The sequence below is a fragment of the Pseudophryne corroboree genome, chromosome 10 (genome assembly GCF_028390025.1).
Source record: "Pseudophryne corroboree isolate aPseCor3 chromosome 10, aPseCor3.hap2, whole genome shotgun sequence".
NCBI lineage: Eukaryota > Metazoa > Chordata > Amphibia > Anura > Myobatrachidae > Pseudophryne > Pseudophryne corroboree.
The window spans coordinates 45,904,767-45,924,671 of record NC_086453.1 but is presented as its reverse complement, the minus strand read 5'-3'; the positions used below and the strand labels follow the sequence as shown (position 1 = coordinate 45,924,671).

The following is a 19,905-nucleotide window of genomic DNA, read 5'->3' as shown; positions in this document are numbered from 1 at the left end:
TATCTAATTCCAGACATTACTGCAGTCTAATTCCAGATATATTACTGGCATATAATTCCACACATTAAAAAATGGAAAACAAAAATTTGGAGGGTAAAATAGGGAAAGATCAAGATCCACTTCCACCTAGTGCTGAAGCTGCTGCCACTGGTCATGGCAGAGATGATTCAATGTCATCAACGTCGTCTGCCAAGGCCAATGCCCAATGTCATAGTAGAGAGCATGTAAAATCCAAAAAACAAAAGTTCAGTAAAATGATCCTAAAATCTAAATTAAAAGCATCTGAAGAGAAGCGTAAACTTGCCAATATGCCATTTACGACAATGAGTGGCAAGGAACGGCTGAGGCCCTGGCCTATGTTCATGGCTAGTGGTTCAGCTTCACATGATGATGGAAGCACTCATCCTCCCGCTACAAAAATGAAAAGAGTTAAGCTAGCAAAAGCACAGCAAAGAACTGTGCATTCTTCTAAATCACAAATCCCCATGGATAGTCCAATCGGTTGCGATGCCTGACCTTCCCAACACTGGATGGGAACAGGTGGCTCCTTCCACCATTTGCACACCCCATGCAAGTGCTGGAAGGAGCACCCACAGTCCAGTTCATGAAATTCAAATTGAAGATGTCACTATTGAAGTACACGAGAATGAGATTATGGGTGTTGCTGGCGCTGTGAAGGAAATTGACAAGGAGGAGTCTGATGGTAAGGTGGTTTGTTTAAGTCAGGCACCCGGGGACACACCTGTTGTCTGTGGGATGAATAAGGCCATTGACATGCCTGGTCAAAATCCCCCCAAAAAACACGTCTTCGGTGTGGAATTATTTAAACAGAAATGCGGACAACAGGTGTCAAGCCATGTGTTGCCTTTGTCAAGCTGTAATAAGTAGGGGTAAGGACGTTAACAACCTAGGAACATCCTCCCTTATACGTCACATGGAGCGCATTCATCAGAAGTCATTGACAAGTTCAAAAACTTTGGGTGACAGCGGAAGCAGCCCACTGACAACTAAATCCATTCTTCCTCTTGTACCCAAGCTCCTGCAAACCACCCCACCAACTCCCTCAATATCAATTTCCTCCTTAGACAGGAGCGCCAATAGTCCTGCAGGCCATGTCACTCGCAAGTCTGCCAAGTCCTCTCCTAACTGGGATTCCTCCGATGTATCCTTGAGTGTAATGCCTTCTGCTGCTGTTGCTGCTGGCACTGCTGTTGTTGCTGGGAGTCGATCGTCATCCCAGAGGGGAAGTCGGAAGACCACTTGTACTACTTCCAGTAAGCAATTGACTGTCCAACAGTCCTTTGCGAGGAAGATGAAATATCACAGCAGTCATCCTGTTGCAAAACGGATAACTCAGGCCTTGACAACTATGTTGGTGTTAGACGTGCGACCGGTATCCGCCATTAGTTCACAAGGACTTAGAGAATTGCTTGAGGTAGTGTGTCCCCGGTACCAAATACGATCTAGGTTCCACTTCTCTAGGCAGGCGATACAGAGAATGTACACAGATTTCAGAAAAAGAATCACCAGTGTCCTAAAAATTGCAGTTGTACCCACTGTCCTCTTAACCACGGACATGTGGACAAGTGGATCAGGGAAGACTAAGGACTATATGACTGTGGCAGCCCACTGGGTAGATGTATTGCCTCCCACAGAAACAACAGCAGCAGCGGCACCAGTAGCAGCATCTCTTAAGCGCCAACGCGTTCCTAGGCAGGCTACGCTTTGTATCACCGCTTTCCATAAGAGGCACACAGCTGACAACCTCTTACGGAAAATGAGGAACATCATCGCAGATTGCCTTACCCCAATTGGACTCTCCTGGGGATTTGTGACATCGGACATTGCCACCAATATTGTGCGTGCATTACATGTGGGAAAATTCCAGAACGTCCCCTGTTTTGCACATACAATAAATTTTGTGGTGCAGAATTTTTTAAAAAACGACAGGGGCGTGCAGGAGATGCTGTCGGTGACCCGAAGAATTGCGGGTCACTTTTGGCATTCAGCCACCGCGTGCCAAAGACTGGAGCACCAGCAAACCCTCCTGAACATGCCCTACCATCAGCTGAAGCAAGAGGTGGTAACGAGGTGTAATTAAACCCTCTATATGCTTCAGAGGATGGAGGAGCAGAAAAAGGCCACTCAAGCCTATACATCTGCCTACGATATAGGCAAAGGAGGGGGAATGCACCTAACTCAAGCGCAGTGGAGAATAATTTCAATGTTGTGCAAGGTTCTCCAACCCTTTGAACTTGCCACACGTGAAGTCAGTTCAGACACTGCCAGCCTAAGTCAGGTCATTCCCCTCATCAGGCTTTTGCAGAACCAGTTGTAGAGAATGAAGGAGGAGCTAAAACAGAGTGATTCCGCTAGGCATGTGGGACTTATGGATGGACCCCTTCATTTGTTTTATCCAGGATTCACTGGGGATCAATCTGTTGAAATCAGAGCACTACATTTTGTCCACTGTGCTTGATCCTAGGTTTAAAGCCTACGCTGTATCTCTCTTTCCGGCAGACACAAGTCTGCAGATGTTCAAAGACCTGCGGGTGAGACACTTGTCATGTCAAGCGGAATGTGACCCGCCAACAGCTCCTCCTTCATTTTCTACCGCCACTGGAGCTGCAGGAAAAGGATAACATTTCCAAAACCACCAGCTGGCGGTGATGCAGGGCAGTCAGGAGCGAAAACTGACATCTGGTCCGGACTGAGGGACCTTCCAACGATAACTGACATGTCGTCTACTGTCACTGCACATGATTATGTCACTATTGAAAGAATGGTGGAGGATTATATGAGTGACAGCATCCAAGTAGGCATGTCAGTACATATACTGGCAGGAAAAAGAGGCAATTGGAGGCTCTTGCACAAACTGGCTTTATTTTACTTAAGTTGCCCCCCCTCCAGTGTGTACTCCGAAAGAGTGTTTAGTGCAGTCGGTCACCTTGTGAGCGATCAGCGTAGGAGGTTACTTCCAGAAAATGTGGAGAAGATGAAGTGTTCATCAAAATTAATTATAATCAATTCCTCCGTGGAGACATTTACCAGCAATTGCCTCCAGAAAGTACACAGGTACCTGTGATGATGGATTCCAGTGGGGACAAATTAATACTCTGTGAGGAGGGGAATGTACACAGTAAAAGGGGTGAGGAGGAGGAGGACATCCTGCCTCTGTAGAGCCAGTTTGTGCAAGGAGATACTGATTGCTTCTTTTTTAGTAGTGGCCCAAACCAACCAGTCATTTCAGCCAGTCGTGTGGCAGACCCTGTCGCTGAAATTATGGGTTTGTTAAAGTGTGCATGTACTGTTTATACAACATAAGTGTGGGTGGGAGAGCCCAAGGACAATTCCATCTTGCATCTCTTTTTTTTAATTTATCTTTGCATCATGTGCTATTTGTGGACTATTTTTTAAGTGCCATCCTGTCTGACACTGCAGTGCCACTCCTAGATGGGCCAGGTGTTTGAGCTGCCCACTTGGGTCACTTAGCTTAGTCATCCAGCGACCTCAGTGCAAATTTTAGCACTAAAAATAATATTGTGAAGTGTTCAGAATAGACTGAAAATGAGTGGAAATTATGGTTATTGAGGTTAATAATACTATAGGATCAAAATTACCCCAAAATTCTATGATTTAAGCTGTTTTTGAGTTTTTGTTTTTTTTTTAAACCCAAATCCAAAATGCACCCGAATCCGACAAAAAATCTTAAGGGAGGTTTTGCCAAAACACTTCAGAATCCAAAACACGACCGTGGAACCGAATCCAAAACCAAAACACAATACCCGAAAAATGCCAGCTGCACATATCTAACTAAAGGTAATATCTAAATTCTTATAATGTCCATCACAAATGTTAATGGTGTTTTCCATTCATATCTGGATCTAATTAAAGTATAGGTCCAGCGAAGGTCCAGTTTGGTAAATACTTTTGCCCCTTTAATCCTATCAAAAGCTCTGAGCTCATGTTTAAGGTGTATCTGTCCCTTATGGTGATTGCGTTTAGTCCTTGGGAATCAATGAAGAGCCTAAGATTTCTGATTTTCCCATCTTAATATACTCAGATACTGCCTGTGCATCAAAACAGAGGTAACACTCTACTTTGAGGAGGCAGTTTACTGGGTAACAGGTTGACATGGCAGTACCATTCCCAATGAACAGGTAGTGTTTCAGCTGAATTTTTTTGCTGAGCACACCTCAGAAGAACCAATATGGAGCCAGCAGGATGTCATCTTGTGAGATGGTGGTACTCTGAATGACTTGCTGTGAAGATATGATTGCAAGTAAGCATCTCTGATGGCATTGCATTCCCCAGGACAGAATTTGGGGATTGCTCCAATCTAAGAAAGTCACATGTAACAATGACCGTGGTAAACTCAAAACAGGACTCTCAGATGATGGAAAAAAGTACAAGATTAATTCCCTGTTGAAAGCACCAACCTGCATGGTTAGATTCTGTGTTTGACATTAAATGGTAGCTGTTTGAAATGCATTACCATTTAGGTTGATTATACAGGGATCTGCAATGGCAAACAAGAAATGCTTAGTTTCTGACCCTTCTTGGCCATAATAACATTTCTGTTTGCATTGCAACCTAGAAAGGTCTTGAGTTGCAAGGGCACATTAGGTTGGAAGGGCATGTTATGAATTTTTTTTTAAATTGGTAACACACCATGAATGGCCATGTAGGGGCCCCTGTGATTTGCTTTGTCAAGGGCCTACAATGTTGTTAAGAATGCCCTGATCTGGGCCTGGTCATGCTCTTGCTGCTCAACTCTGGCAAGAAGATGTTCCAGTAGTTCTTTAGGTGACATTCCCAGTGACAACCTTGTTTGGACCAGTGTATTTTGTGGCAAACTCACAGATGTGTATCATGGATGCAAACCTGTACTCCATGATTGCTGATATGCAGAACAGAGGCACAGAGGCTAATTTGCTGGTGATATTCACCAAGGACCCCCACAGGGAGGTTTGGGTATTGCTACACCCAACACCCAGGTGGCGGTCTTTTGTCTGGGTTCTTGTAATCTGACATGATGTGTATAGTAACAGAGTCATCAGTTTGGGTCAGACCGGATGGAAAAACTTGGGAATAGTGGCAGAAAGAGGGAACAGGAGACTGGAGTGGCAGAAACTGGGAACCGGACACAGGAGTGGCAGGGACTGGGAGCAAAACACAGGAATGGCATAAACTGAGAACAGAAAAGAGGAGTGACAGTAACTGGAAACCGAATTTTACTTGGAAATTCGCAAGCAAGCACAGAGGCTTTAATGGCAAAGTATGGTTTGGCAGCATATACTCTGGCACAGAAGAGTATCCAGGAACTTCCTTTTATAGGTGGTGATTCAAATTTGGCTCCATAACTGATATCCCATTTCAGCTTGCCTTTAGTGTGCAAAAAGACCATGCACATTCAGCAAATTAATGGACCCAAGGGAATTACTCTATAGTTAGGACCACCATTTAAATAAACAAACAAATAGGTGACTACAGATAGACAATGCTGTGTGCAATTTTGAGTGGAACTTAGAATCAGGGCCATTTTGTGTTTAATGGTTTTGATAGCAGTCTAATTCCATTCAAAGAGTTACAAGTGTGTCCTAATACATTTTTGATCCAAACAGATTCTCTCTGCGTGCCAGGCTTCAACATATGTTTTTTTGCTTAGTACAGATGTGTCTTATTAGTGATGTGCACCGGAATTTTTTTCGGGTTTTGTGTTTTGGTTTTGGATTCGGTTCCGCGGCCGTGTTTTGGATTCGGACGCGTTTTGGCAAAACCTCCCTGAAAATTTTTTGTCGGATTCGGGTGTGTTTTGGATTCGGGTGTTTTTTTACAAAAACCCCTCAAAAACAGCTTAAATCATAGAATTTGGGGGTCATTTTGATCCCATAGTATTTTTAACCTCAATAACCATAATTTTCACTCATTTCCAGTCTATTATGAAAACTTCACACCTCACAATATTATTTTTAGTCCTTAAAATTTGCACCGAGGTCACTGGATGGCTAAAAAGAGGTGCAATGAGGTAGCTGTGTGACTAAGCTAAGCGACCCAAGTGGCCGACACAAACACCTGGCCCATCTAGGAGTGGCACTGCAGTGTCAGACAGGATGGCAGATTTAAAAAATAGTCCCCAAACAGCACATGATGCAAAGAAAAAAAGAGGTGCAATGAGGTAGCTGTATGACTAAGCTAAGCAACCCAAGTGGCCAACATAAACACCCGGTCCATCTAGGAGTGGCACTGTAGTGTAAGACAGGATGGCAGATTTAAAAAATAGTCTCCAAACAGCACATGATGCAAATAAAAAAAGAGGTGCAATGAGGTAGCTGTGTGACTAAGATAAGCGACCCAAGTGGTCGACACAAACACCTGGCCCATCTAGGAGTGGCACTGCAGTGTCATACAGGATGGCAGATTTAAAAAATAGTCCCCAAACAGCACAAGATGCAAAGAAAAAAAGAGGTGCACCAAGGTCGCTGGATGGCTAAGCTAAGCGACCCAAGTGGCCGACACAAACACCTTGCCCATCTAGGAGTGGCACTGCAGTGTCAGACAGGATGGCAGATTTAAAAAATAGTCCCCAAACAGCACATGATGCAAAGAAAAAAAGAGGTGCAATGAGGTAGCTGTGGGACTAAGCTAAGCGACCCAAGTGGCCGATACAAACACATGGCCCATCTAGGAGTGGCACTGTAGTGTCAGACAGGATGGCAGATTTATAAGTCCCCAAACAGCACATGATGCAAAGAAAAAAAGAGGTGCAATAAGGTAGCTGTGTGACTAAGCTAAGCAACCCAAGTGGGCGACACAAATACCTGGCCCATCGAGAAGTGGCACTGCAGTTTTCTAGCGAGAGGATGAGTGCTTCCATCCTCATGTGAATCTGAACCACTAGCCATGAACATAGGCCAGGGCCTCAGCCATTCCTAGCCACTACGTGTCGTAAATGGCATATTGGCAAGTTTACGCTTCTCATCAGCCGCTTTTAATTTTGATTTTTGGGTCATTTTACTGAACTTTTGTAGTATACTTGATGACACAGAGGTAGAGCAGTGGACTACTGTACCGTACTGCTATAGGTGGTCACAGCAAAATTCTGCACTGCCCTACTACTATATACTGCACACAACTAAAATACAGCACAGGTATGGATGCATAGTATACTTGACGACACAGAGGTAGAGCAATGGACTACTGTACCGTACTGCTATAGGTGGTCACAGCAAAATTCTGCACTGTCCTCCTACTATATACTGCGCACAACTAAAATGCAGCACAGGTATAGATGCATAGTATACTTGACGACACAGAACTAGAGCAATGGACTACTGTACCGTACTGCTATAGATGGTCACAGCAAAATTCTGCACTGTCCTCCTACTATATACTGCGCACAACTAAAATACAGCACAGGTATGGATGCATAGTATACTTGACGACACAGAGGTAGAGCAATGGACTACTGTACCGTACTGCTATATATATATATTGGTGGTCACAGCAAAATTCTGCACTGTCCCCCTTCTATATACTGCGTACAAGTAAAATGCAGCACAGGTATGGATGCATAGCATACTTGATGACACAGAGGATACTGTACTGTACTGCTATATATATACTGGTGGTCAGTAAAATTTTGCACTGTCCTTCTACTATATACTGCACACAACTAAAATGCAGCACAGGTATGGATGCATAGTATACTTGACGACACAGAGGTAGAGCAGTGGACTACTGTACCTTACTGCTATATATATACTAGTGGTCACAGCAAAATTTTGCACTGTCCTCCTACTATATACTGCGCACAACTAAAATGTAGCACAGGTATGGATGCATAGTATACTTGATGACACAGAGGTAGAGCAATGGACTACTGTACCATACTGCTATATATATACTGGTGGTCACAGCAAAATTCTGCACTATCCTCCTACTATATACTGCGCACAACTAAAATGCAGCACAGGTATGGATGCATAGTATACTTGACGACACAGAGGTAGAGCAATGGACTGCTGTACCGTACTGCTATATGTATACTGGTGGTCACAGCAAAATTCTGCTCTGTCCTCCTACTATATACTGTGCACAACTAAAATGCAGCACAAGTATACTGTGTCGTCAGTATACTTGACGACACAGAGGTAGAGCAATGGACTACTGTACCGTACTGCTATATATATACTGGTGGTCACAGCAAAATTCTGCACTGTCCTCCTACAATATACTACAATGCAGCACAGATATGGAGCGTTTTTTAGGCAGAGAACGTAGATATTTTCAGCACACTGAGCACAGATATTTGCAGCACACTGAGCACAGATATTTGCAGCACACTAAGCACAGATATTTGCAGCACACTAAGCACAGATATTTGCAGCACACGGAGCACAGATATTTGCAGCACACTGAACACAGAAACTGAGAGAACGCAGCCACGTCCTCTCGCTATCGTCTCCACAGCACGAGTGAAAATGGCGGCGACGCGCGGCTCCTTATATAGAATACGAATCTCGCGAGAATCCGACAGTGGGGTGATGACGTTCGGGCGCGCTCAGGTTAACCGAGCAAGGCGGGAAGATTTGAGTCTGCCTCGGAACCGTGTAAAATGGGTGAAGTTCGAGGGGGTTCGGATCCCGATGAACCGAATCCGCTCATCACTAGTCCTTATAAATCTATCCTCAATACTTTACGCCACGCAATGTCAGATGTCTGATGGGAGTAATATGTCAGGTTCAATGCAACTCTGCTAGCATTGGGAATCTTTTATTGCAGAGAAAGCATCTTAGTCACAATGCACCAGGAAACACTAATAAAATGAATCAGAGACTAAGATGCATGTTTGGCGGATCACTCATTTAGAGGCAAGATGTATGAGGATACATCTGTACTTAGCAATAAACATCAGTTGTGGCCTTGGATGTGGCATCATTTTATAGTCCATTTATAGCATTAAAAGCTGCTATGATTGTTTCATATTTATAAGCTTAGAATGTATTTGCTTTTGTTTTGTAACCGACAACAATTTCAAGGCATGAGCAATCTTTTAATCTAATCAATCTGAGTCACACCAATGCATGTTAGATACTCAGATTATACACCCATGTGAGTACAGTGGTTTTTTATATCACAAAGATTATATTTATTATCACAAGGAGCTTAAATATAAATTTGCTCTTGGCAACTCTGAGATATGATAATTAGCAAACACTAAGGACACTGAAGGATCTTTAATGTGGTGATTTCTTCCATAAGGATACAAACTGCCGCAGCAATAACAATCTCAGGTAAGAGTCCAAAATATTCCATCCATTATCATTTGTAGATAAATATATGGAAAATAAATTTCACCAGTATATGCTGAAATTGTCTAAACAAAATTGGCTATCAAAATAAAATACAGGTATAAGGATAAAGCAGATGCTGCTTTGTAAATCAAGAGTAATTTGTTTGTTTTACAGTATTTAAAAAAAGGCATCTCTTTGAATATAGTAAAATGTAATTGATTATTATATATCAATCTATTAGTACATTTTGCTAAAACACTAGACAGGTTGAGTATCGCTTATCCAAAACTCAAAATCCCACATTTTTGGGTTCCCTACTGAGATAATGGCTTACATATTATATTATGTGTACATATATATATATATATATATATTACATAGGTATATAATATAATATACATATATATGTGTCGTTATCTCAGTAGGGGAACCAAAAATGTGGGATTTTGAATTTTGGATAATGGATACTCAACCATATATATATATATATATATATGAGAGAAAGAGAGAGATGGTATGCAGTTAATTTCTCAGCAGTTTAAATACCGACAGCGGAAACAATGCCGGCTGTCGAAATCCCGACAGATGCCCAGTTTTCCCTCTAGGGTGGTGGTTCATGCCACCACCCGAGGTGAAATAGAATAGTGTGCTGAGCTCGAAGCGCTGTGTCAGGATTTTGATTGTTGGGATACCAGTGTCGGTCTACATACCGCCAGGATCCTGACAGTCGGGAATTCATACTGAATCCATATATATCCTTTAACTCAAATTGCACAAAACCCTAATAGTTATATACAGAGGATGCAGATATGAGGTAGACATTAGTTGAAAGTAGCACTGATTGAAAAAACCGCATCACAAATTCTGGTAAAAAAAGTGCCTTATATACAGCTGCTGGCTAAAATTACTGCACACATACAGTAAGTAGTGTCCAGAGGGTGAGTGCTCACCAAAGCATTTTGTTAACCAGGACTTCCTCAGGGATGCAGGATCCCATGGTACCAATGTTCTGGAGGAGCTTCCATCCTCTGGATGAAAAGATGTTGTGGACAGTCAGAGCCGTCTTAACAGCAGTGTAGGCCCCTGGGCACAGGAATGCACTGGGGCCCCTACCCATCCTCTAGCGGTAGGGGTGGGAAGTGCTATCAGCGGCAGCTTTGATGTCCCACGGGCGGTAGGGGGTGTTCTATCTTCCGTTCAGCATGTATGACCTGGAGAGATAATTTCTGCTAATTACTCCTTTACTGCACATATGGGGCAGGAAGGTGAACACTAAACTGTATAACGGTGACATTGGGCTGAATGAAGGGGCCCTGGCATATGACTTTCAAGGTGGTAGCAGGTGTTTAATACATAGGGGAGGGGTCAATAGTGGAGTGAGCTTAATATTCATAATTTTATGGTGAGATGGCAGCTTGCGTGACTGCAGATATCTCCAGTTCTTATATAAAAAAACTAGAGAGTCCCACCTTTCAGGAGGTACTGGGGACTTGGGGATCAGAGTGCAGGAGCCAGAGCAATGCACCAACAAAAATATAAAACTGCATCCCAGGCATGTGAAGCTGGAGCAGGGACCAGCTACTGGAAGGCTGGTATCTCTGGTTACGGGCATAGTAGAGACAAGCTGCCAGTGTTCACCAAAAGGGGAGAGTCCCAGCTTTTGGATTATATCCTCAGACAGAACCTGAGATATCTGGCTGGGAAGAACAATTAACAGGCTTGGATGGGGATCATTGCTTTGAAGTTGGATATCTCTGGTTCCCCTGGGCCGATTTTCAAAAATCTGGTACCCCTGGAAAGAGGGGACCCTCAGCTATCAGCCAAGGGCATTTTTACTCCTGGGGCCATTGGGCAAGAGCCCATTGAGCATTGAGCCCATACAAAAAGACGGCCCTGTGGACAGTCAGTCTGTTTGGGGCTGCAGCTTTTAACAGATGAACACACTGATCAAGTTTTTAAATTGATCACATTTTAAATAGAGACTATAAAAATGAACTACATCCAAAAGCATTGTGAGAGATACTGTGATAGGCTCCTAAGCAAGATATGGATGGGTATGCAAATATGTTATTGTCAGAGAAGCATCCATGAGGAGTTAAAATACTACAATATGAGCATCTTTTTTGTTTTTTTCTTTTGTAATTTCATTTTGATCCATGTCTGGCTTCATCCTGAGGAGATTGGCCATATTTTTAATCTGAGTTATGTGTGGGTTTTTTTTTGGTTCATCTGACTGAAGGAAATAGACACAGTGCAAACATTTGACTAAAATAAAATAAAATAACTTAATTATACAAAGTAACAAAAAACAAGAGTACTACACAACTTTTGTCTAAGTTATCAGACAACACTGATTCATCTTCTTGACACAAGAGGTAGTTCAATTCCAAGGCATCCCATCTTTTGTATAGAATTAGCCAATAATACTTTGCAGTATATTGAAATATCTCCTGCTAAACCATATAAAGTAATAGCTACTGTACTTGATACCATTGATGCCAATGATAGGTAGAATAAGGCATCTCACCTAAAGGATGCAACCAATCTCAGCCTGAATAGATTCTTCTTAGAGCCTCAAGGGTCGCTAATTATGTATTAGTGCAGCACAGTCTATATTATATAATTATATATACAGTATGTATCTGTACCTGATTTCTTAATTACTAGTAATCACTCTTCATAAATAACACACAGAGCATACAGAGTGTGCTGGTGGAAGAGGCTGATATAAAGAAGTTTTATAAACATTGAAAACATAAAGAAGCTGGGTTAATTAAAAAGGCAGTAACACTTGGCAACTGGTAATATCTGAAGAAAAAGATTATTACAGGTTGAGTATCCCTTATCCAAAATGCTTGGGACCAGGAGTATTTTGGATATCGGATTTTTCCGTATTTTGGAATAATTGCATACCATAATGAGATATCATGGCGATGGAACCTAAGTCTAAGCACAGAATGCATTTATGTTACATATACACCGTATACACACAGCCTGAAGGTCATTTAATACAATATTTTTTATAACTTTGTGTATTAAACAAAGTTTGAGTACATTGAGCCATCAGAAAACAAAGATTTCACTATCTCACTCTCACTCAAAAAAGTCCGTATTTCGGAATATTCCATATTTTGGAATATATGGATATGGGATACCCAACCTTTATTATTATTATTACTATTATTATAATAATAATAAATATAAGAAGAAGTAGAAGAAAAAGAATAAGAATACTACAGATTGAGTCTTCCATATCTGAAATACTTGTAGCTAGTAGTATTTTGGATTTTTCTGTATTTTGGACTATCTGCATCCCATAATGAAATAGCTTGATTATGGGACTCAAGTCAAAACATGAAGTGTATTTGTTTCATGTACACCTTAAATAAATACACCAAACCTAACGGGTATTTTATACATTATTAAGTTTGTGCATGAAAAAAAAGTTTGTTTACATTGAAATATCAGAAAGCAAATGTGACAATACTGAATCTAAAAAAAAAAATTGGAATTCGGATATCAGATTATCAGACATGGGAGATTCAACCTGTAGTAATAAGTGTTATTCCAATTTTAATTAGAAAGTAAGTATTAGCAAGCTATTACTTTGTAACTACAGTATCTAATTAACGGCAATTAAACTTGCTTCTCCATGGTTGTGTTTGTTTTGTATTCCGGTTTTTGCAGATATCTGGAACGGCTGATATTCACTGAAACAAAAATGAAAAACCTCTAAACTATCAAAGATATTTGAACAGAATTTGTGAAATTTCCATTCTAAGATAATAAAGTAAGGAAAATAAAAGTAATCAATCAAAAGAAAATAATATGTATGTACTATTGACAATGTATGAACTTAAATACAGTGAGTGCGGTATGAAAGTAGAATGGATAGATTAAATGACAGCCATTTACATCATTAGCAAATTGGAAAAAATATCACTATCACCTGTTAACAAATGCTGCTTATACAGTACAATAATTGCTGAATTAAAATTTGATCTATTGAACTACTAAATAAATTAATATTAATGAGTATCAAAAAATAGAATACATTACCAAAATTATATATACACATCTAATAAAAATAAAAAGTTTTGTAATCACTGCCAAATACTGGAGGATCTTTTTACAGACAAAGAAAATAATTAGTTAACCAATAATTTATAGCCTTTATTTTATTTAAAATAATGAGGTAAATGCAGTTATTACTAAGAGTAGCGTAAAGTAATAATTTTATTATTATCACAAGAGAGCGCATGTTAATTTTAATATCAATTAAAATATTAACAATTAAAACACATAAACATATATAATCCACGCATCCCTTTTTTCCATATTAAATAAACTTCAGTAATATTTATTTATTTGCAGTTATTTATATAGTGCACACATATTCTGCAGCGCTTTACAGAGAATATTTGGTCATTCACATCAGTCCCTGCCCCAGTGGAGTTATCACATGTACACACATTCACAATAGGGATCATTTTTGTTGACAGCCAATTAACCTACCAGTATATATTTTTGGATTGTGGGAGAAAACTGGAGTACCTAGATGAAACCCATGCAAGTACAGGGAGAATATACAAACTCCACACAGTTAGGGCCATGGTGGGAATCGAACCCATGACCTCAGTGCTGTGAGGCAGTAATGCTAACCATTACACCATCCGTACCGCCCAATATATAATATTTTAGTAAGTAGCCTTAATAAATTATTGTGCAACAGATTTCTCCTTTAGAAAGTTCAAGCTGATATGACTGCATATATTTGTGTCCACTCCAGCTCTCAGGGGCAGATGTATTAACCTGGAGAAGGCATAAGGAAGTGATAAACCAGTGATATGTGCAAGGTGATAAAGGCACCAGCCAATCAGATCCTAACTGTTAATTTACATATTGGAGCTGATTGGCTGGTGCCTTCATCACCTTGCACATATCACTGGTTTATCACTTCCTTATGCCTTCTTCAGGTTAATACATCTGCCCTTCAGTGTACAATAAACAGCTTCATAGCATTTAGATGTAATTATCTAGCAGTCATGCTATGGTCAACACCCTTTTCAGAATGCACAGTGAAGAAATAGGTCACCACAGGTACAGAAGTCTCAGGCTCATGCAGATCACCATGTGATGGAAGCTGATGACACAACCCCCAGTCAGAGTCTTTCTCATGTGTACTCCCAGCGCTGAGTGTATACTCTAGATCCAGATCAGTCCTTCTGTGAACTGTGAGCTGACTATGACCAGAGTGATCCCCTTACAGTCTGTTAGTTGCTTGTCTTTGTGAGCAGGAGAGAAGGTAGGCTTATCACCTCATCCCTTTAATTCTGTACACATATTAATTACGCAGGTTCTGTGGCTGATTAAAACCAGGTGAAATGGAGTCTTGAAGGCAGACAGCCACAGATCCTGTGTAATTAGTATGTGTCCAGAATTAAAGGGATGAGGTGGTAACCCTAAACGGAGGGAGATTGTAGCTGCAAAGACACGCCTTAGTTGCAGATAGTAGCAGGCTTTCCCAGGTAGAATAAGTCCATGGAATGTGGGTTCCACTCTCTTTAATGCATTTCTCTGCCTCCAGAGCTTGGCAGTTTCATCAAAAGGAGTCCATAGGTGTGAATTAGTTCCAGGTAGTGTATTTATACTGAAAGCAGACAATCAGCTGTCATTTATAATTAGTACACCTGGGTATAAACGGTGATCAACATAAAAGTGAAATAATTAATCACGAAAATAGAGGTGAGAAGAATTTACAACATATTTTAAGACATTTAAACTATAAACATCATTATATGTATCAGTATATAAGAGATACAGTAAGCACATAATTATTTATATGTTACTAGAACTAGGCATCACTGATCCACTTTGAAGAGATTACTTATTCTTGTTAAATATGCTTCAAATAGTTGCCCTTAATATGCCATCCTTGTGGCTTAGCTGACTAGAGCCACATCTCTGTCACCAAGTGGTCCGTGATTCAAGTACTGCCTCATTTTGAGGTTTTTATTTTTTTATTTTTTTATAATTACACTCCATTTTAACTTAGAAAATTGCGTATATTTATATTAACCATCTAATCACAGTAAAACAATATTGCATCTCTATTCCATTTTAGGGAGATAACAATTATATTAAATATACTTTTAATAGCTGATTTCTATAACAATCTCTGTGGCTCAACAGGTCAAGACCACATCTTCATTATTACAGGGTTCATGGTTCAAATCTAACCCCAGTTGAAGTTCCATTATTTTGTTATTATTTAATGTGCAATGCATAAAAAAGTACCGTGTGTCTACATTAAACTTTTAATCACAGTATAGCAAATTTTCATGGTTTAAATGGCATAACAAACAATCACCAATATTAAATCAATTAGAAACATTATTAATATTATCTGTCTCACTACTCTACTCAAGAAGATGTCATATTATATGAAACTAAATATGTCTATAATAGTTAATTTGCACAGTATGTTGTATGGCCCACTGGCTAGAGCTATGTCTTCATCATCATAAGATCCACGGTTCAAATCTCACCTAACATGGATTTTTCCTTCATCATTTATAGTCTATTTATTATTATTATTATTATTATTATTATTATTATTATTATTATTATTATCATTATTATCATTACAAGGTCAATTATATAATAATAATAAAAATGAGGCCCCATGACCACAATAATCCTGTCATATCTTCTTCTATTTCAACAATTTAATAAGCTGTATCTTGTTAAATAAGCACCACTCATAGTTAGACCAATTGATTCATGGTAACATGAGAATTCTCTTACTAAAGCACCTAATACCAAATTGAAATTCCCATATATATATATATATATATATATATATATATATACAGCAGGCAGGTCCGGCTCTCCCATTAAAATCAAACAGCGCTGGGTGCCCTCACATGAGATGAATACATACAGCAGGCTGGTGCGGCACTCCAAGCGACTCACAAATATACCATGTAGTCCTCGATATAGACAACGTTTCAAAGCATTTTAATATTGCTTTTTCATCAGGTCCTGATGAAAAAGCAATATTAAAATGCTTTGAAACGTTGTCTATATCGAGGACTACATGGTATATTTGTGAGTCGCTTGGAGTGCCGCACCAGCCTGCTGTATATATATATATATATATATATATATATATCAGATATTAATAATATCATCTCAATATTTTAATTTAAACCAATTGGAGACAGAGCATTAAGAGCAAAAATCCAAAAGGCTTTTCTCTTGCAGAGAAGGTTAAATCTGTCTCCTTCGCTTATGGTGAATCCTGACAAGCTATGAGTGTTGATACCTTTAATCACATTAAGCCTATGTTCCAAAAACCTCATTTTTAGGGATCTCCCCACATATTGAGCTCCACATGTACAGGTAATCAGATAAACCGCATACCTTTTTTATCAATTAATGAAATCCTGAATATCAAATGGTTGTCCTAAAGTTTGCGATTCAAATTTACTACTTTAATGTTTAATAAATTTGTAAGTTATACATCAAAAATGTGAACATTTATAACAGTCTTCTGGTTATACAAAGAAATGAAACCGGTTATTTTCTATATATTCTGAGATTGGTTTTAATGGAATAGGAGTCAAATGACTAGGAGCAAGATAGCCTTGAAGGTTTCTGGTGTTTTTCAGCTATTAAAAGTAAAGATCCTCTGTATTTAATAAATGCTTCTTGAAAAGCCCTTTTTAGTAAAACTTCTGGGTATCCCTGTTCTTTAAAGGCATCTTTGAGTTCCATTGCTTGTATAGCAAATTAAGAATCATCAGAACAGTAATGGCACAACCTATAATATTGAATCTTGGGAATATTTTGCATCCAAGGTGCAAAATGACAACATGTCTAGTTTAAAAATATATCAATCAACTTGTTTACTATAAGTAGTAGTGAATATCTCTTGACCCTCAATACGCAAGGCAATATCAAGGAAATTGTTGTGCAATGAATAGTTCAAGTGAAATACGTTCCAAATGAAACAGTGTTCTTGTGAATTAGTGTTTTAATGAATAGGGAGTGAATAATGGGTGTGGATGTTGAGACGTAGATCTTGTGAAGAGAGGAGATGTCAAGTTGGGAGATATTTTGAGATAAGTTAAGAAATGTACATTGGTGTAGTTAGTTTAATGGCCTTGTGTGTGAGTAAAAGTATTTTATATTGATTATGGTAGAATACATGTAACGAATGGAGGGAATGACAGAATGGATCTGCAGCTGATGATCATCTAGCAAGGAAGATAAGCCTCACAGCTGCATTCAGAATGGATTGCAGTAGTGAGAGTCTCTTTTTGATAAGACCAGTAAGAAGACTATTGCAATAGTCAATGCAGGAGATAATGTGAGCATGGATTAGAGTTTTTTCAGTGTCTTGTGTAAGGTATGGTCGTATTTTGGATATGTTTTTAAGATACATACAACATGATTTTAAGAAAGATTGAATGTGGGGAATAAAGGACAGTTCAGAGTTAAGGATGACACCTTGGCAACGAGCTTGTGGGATAGGACTGATTGTCGAGTTCTCAACAGTGATAAAGATATCAGGTTGGTAACTACTATTGGCTGGTGGAAATATAATTAACTTTGTTTTGGAAATTTTAAGTTTGAGGTGGCAAGTTGACATCCAAGATGAAATGGCAGAAAGGCATTCAGTGACATGGCCCAATACAGATGGTGACAAATCTTAGGAGGATAGGTAGAATTGAGTATCATCTACATACAGATGATACTGAAATCCAAAAGAGCTGATTAGTTTGCCAGGATAAGTGGTACAGATTGAGAAAGGCAGAGGACCTAAGATTGTGCCTTGCGGTACTCCAACTGAAAGAGGTAGCAAAGAGGAGGTGAATTAAGAAAAGTGGACACTGAAGGAGTGATTAGATAGAATGAGAACCAAGAAAGGATTTTGTCTTGCAGACCTAGGGATTGCAGTGTTTGTATGAGAAGAGAGTGATCAGCAGTGTCAAATGCAGGAGAGAGATCTAGAAGAATAAGAAGTGAGAAATAGCATTTAGACTTCACAGTGACCAGATCATTCACTACTTTAGTCAGTGCTGTCTATGTGGATAGGGAATTAAAGCCTGACTGAAGTGGGTTCAATAAGTTGTGTGAGTTAAGAAAGTGTGTGAGATGAGTGTAGGCAAGTCTCTCAAGTAGTTTGGAGAGGCAAGGGAGCTGAGAGATTGGATGGTAGTTTGAGAGAGAGTTAGGGTCAGAATAATTTTATTTTCATAATGGGAGTAATCACTGCATGCTTGAACAGTGAATGAAAGAACCTAGTAGCGAGGGACAGATTATATATATTAGTTAAGGTTGGAATGATCACAAGAGACAGATATTTACTTATGTGTAAGGGTATAGGATCAAGAGGAGAGGTAGTAGAGTAGCAGGATGAGCAGAGCATTGATACTTCATCTTCATTTGTGGGTTCAAATGAAGAAAGAGTGCCAGGGAGTTCAGCTAGATGATTGAGAAGGTCACTACCATTTTATCTCAGATCTTATCAATCTTGTAATTGAAGTAGGAAGCAAGATCTTGTGTCTTAATATTGGCAGGTGGGTTGGGTGAGGGAGGCAGGGCTGGCAGTAGAAATCTTGGGGCATGGTACAGTGATACCTCTGGGGGCCCCCTCAGATTATTATATATATATATATATATATATATATACATAAGGTATATATATATATATATATATATATATATGTAAAGACAATGGAGGAGGGAACAAGTGCCTGATAGTAATCACATGCTGGCATTGTAGAGATTTGCCGAGCTACCTTTCCCCCAACCCGGTGGTATTGGTAGAGTAAAGACCCTCCATTGTCCACTGTCACAGGTATATGCAGTACAGGATCTTCATCTGATTTTCCATTGTGCCAAATAAAACAAACTTACATAAGAAAAGGGAAATATCCCAGAATCACGTCTGTTTACAAATATATCTAGAGACCAACTTTGCTGAGAGCAATGCAGAAATGGTAGCTGTCCAGAAACCACAAGTTTAACCGCATAAGAGGTATCATAAAGATAGTGGACACATGTCTTGGGAGCTGCTTCATCAATGATCTAACTACAGGCTGATGTAATTCGGAGAATCTGGTATGGGTACTACCTATATTGTACATGTGTGTTGTCATTGTACCCAAAGATACTACACTATCAGGCGCTTGTTCCCTCCTCCACTGTCTTTACAGATTACCCAAGCAAGCACATACCAAGTGTTATATAAGGAACTGAACTGCCACCCACAGAGGAATCTGAGGTTCTAGAGTTGAAGTCACTACTTGAGCTACTGCTGAGTGAACTACCTTTACGAACAATCTTCATAGATAAATACAGTACAGGAAGGAGCGCATCAGCGTAACTAATCTTCTCATATATATATTATATATTAAAGCACAACAGATTTTCTGCACTATATAAGAAACTGTTTATATATATATATTTATACACATATATAAATATGTATATCTACAGAATTCTTACTCACCCACATTCACCACAGCCTGTGTCTCCCTATCTCTCTTTCCTCTCACACTACCCACAGTCTGCCTCTCCCTATTGACTCCATGCTGCA

General features: G+C 39.6%; 1 protein-coding gene across 1 annotated transcript in view; it reads left to right on the top strand.

The window, feature by feature from the left end:
* Positions 1-507: 507 nt before the first annotated feature.
* The window catches only part of LOC134965178 (C3a anaphylatoxin chemotactic receptor-like), a 59,673-nt gene continuing 40,275 nt past the window's right edge, over positions 508-19,905 (top strand). Inside the window, exon 1 of the mRNA XM_063941694.1 lies at positions 508-703. Within this exon, the coding sequence (XP_063797764.1) occupies positions 508-703 (196 nt within the window). The remainder of the gene's footprint in view (positions 704-19,905) is intronic.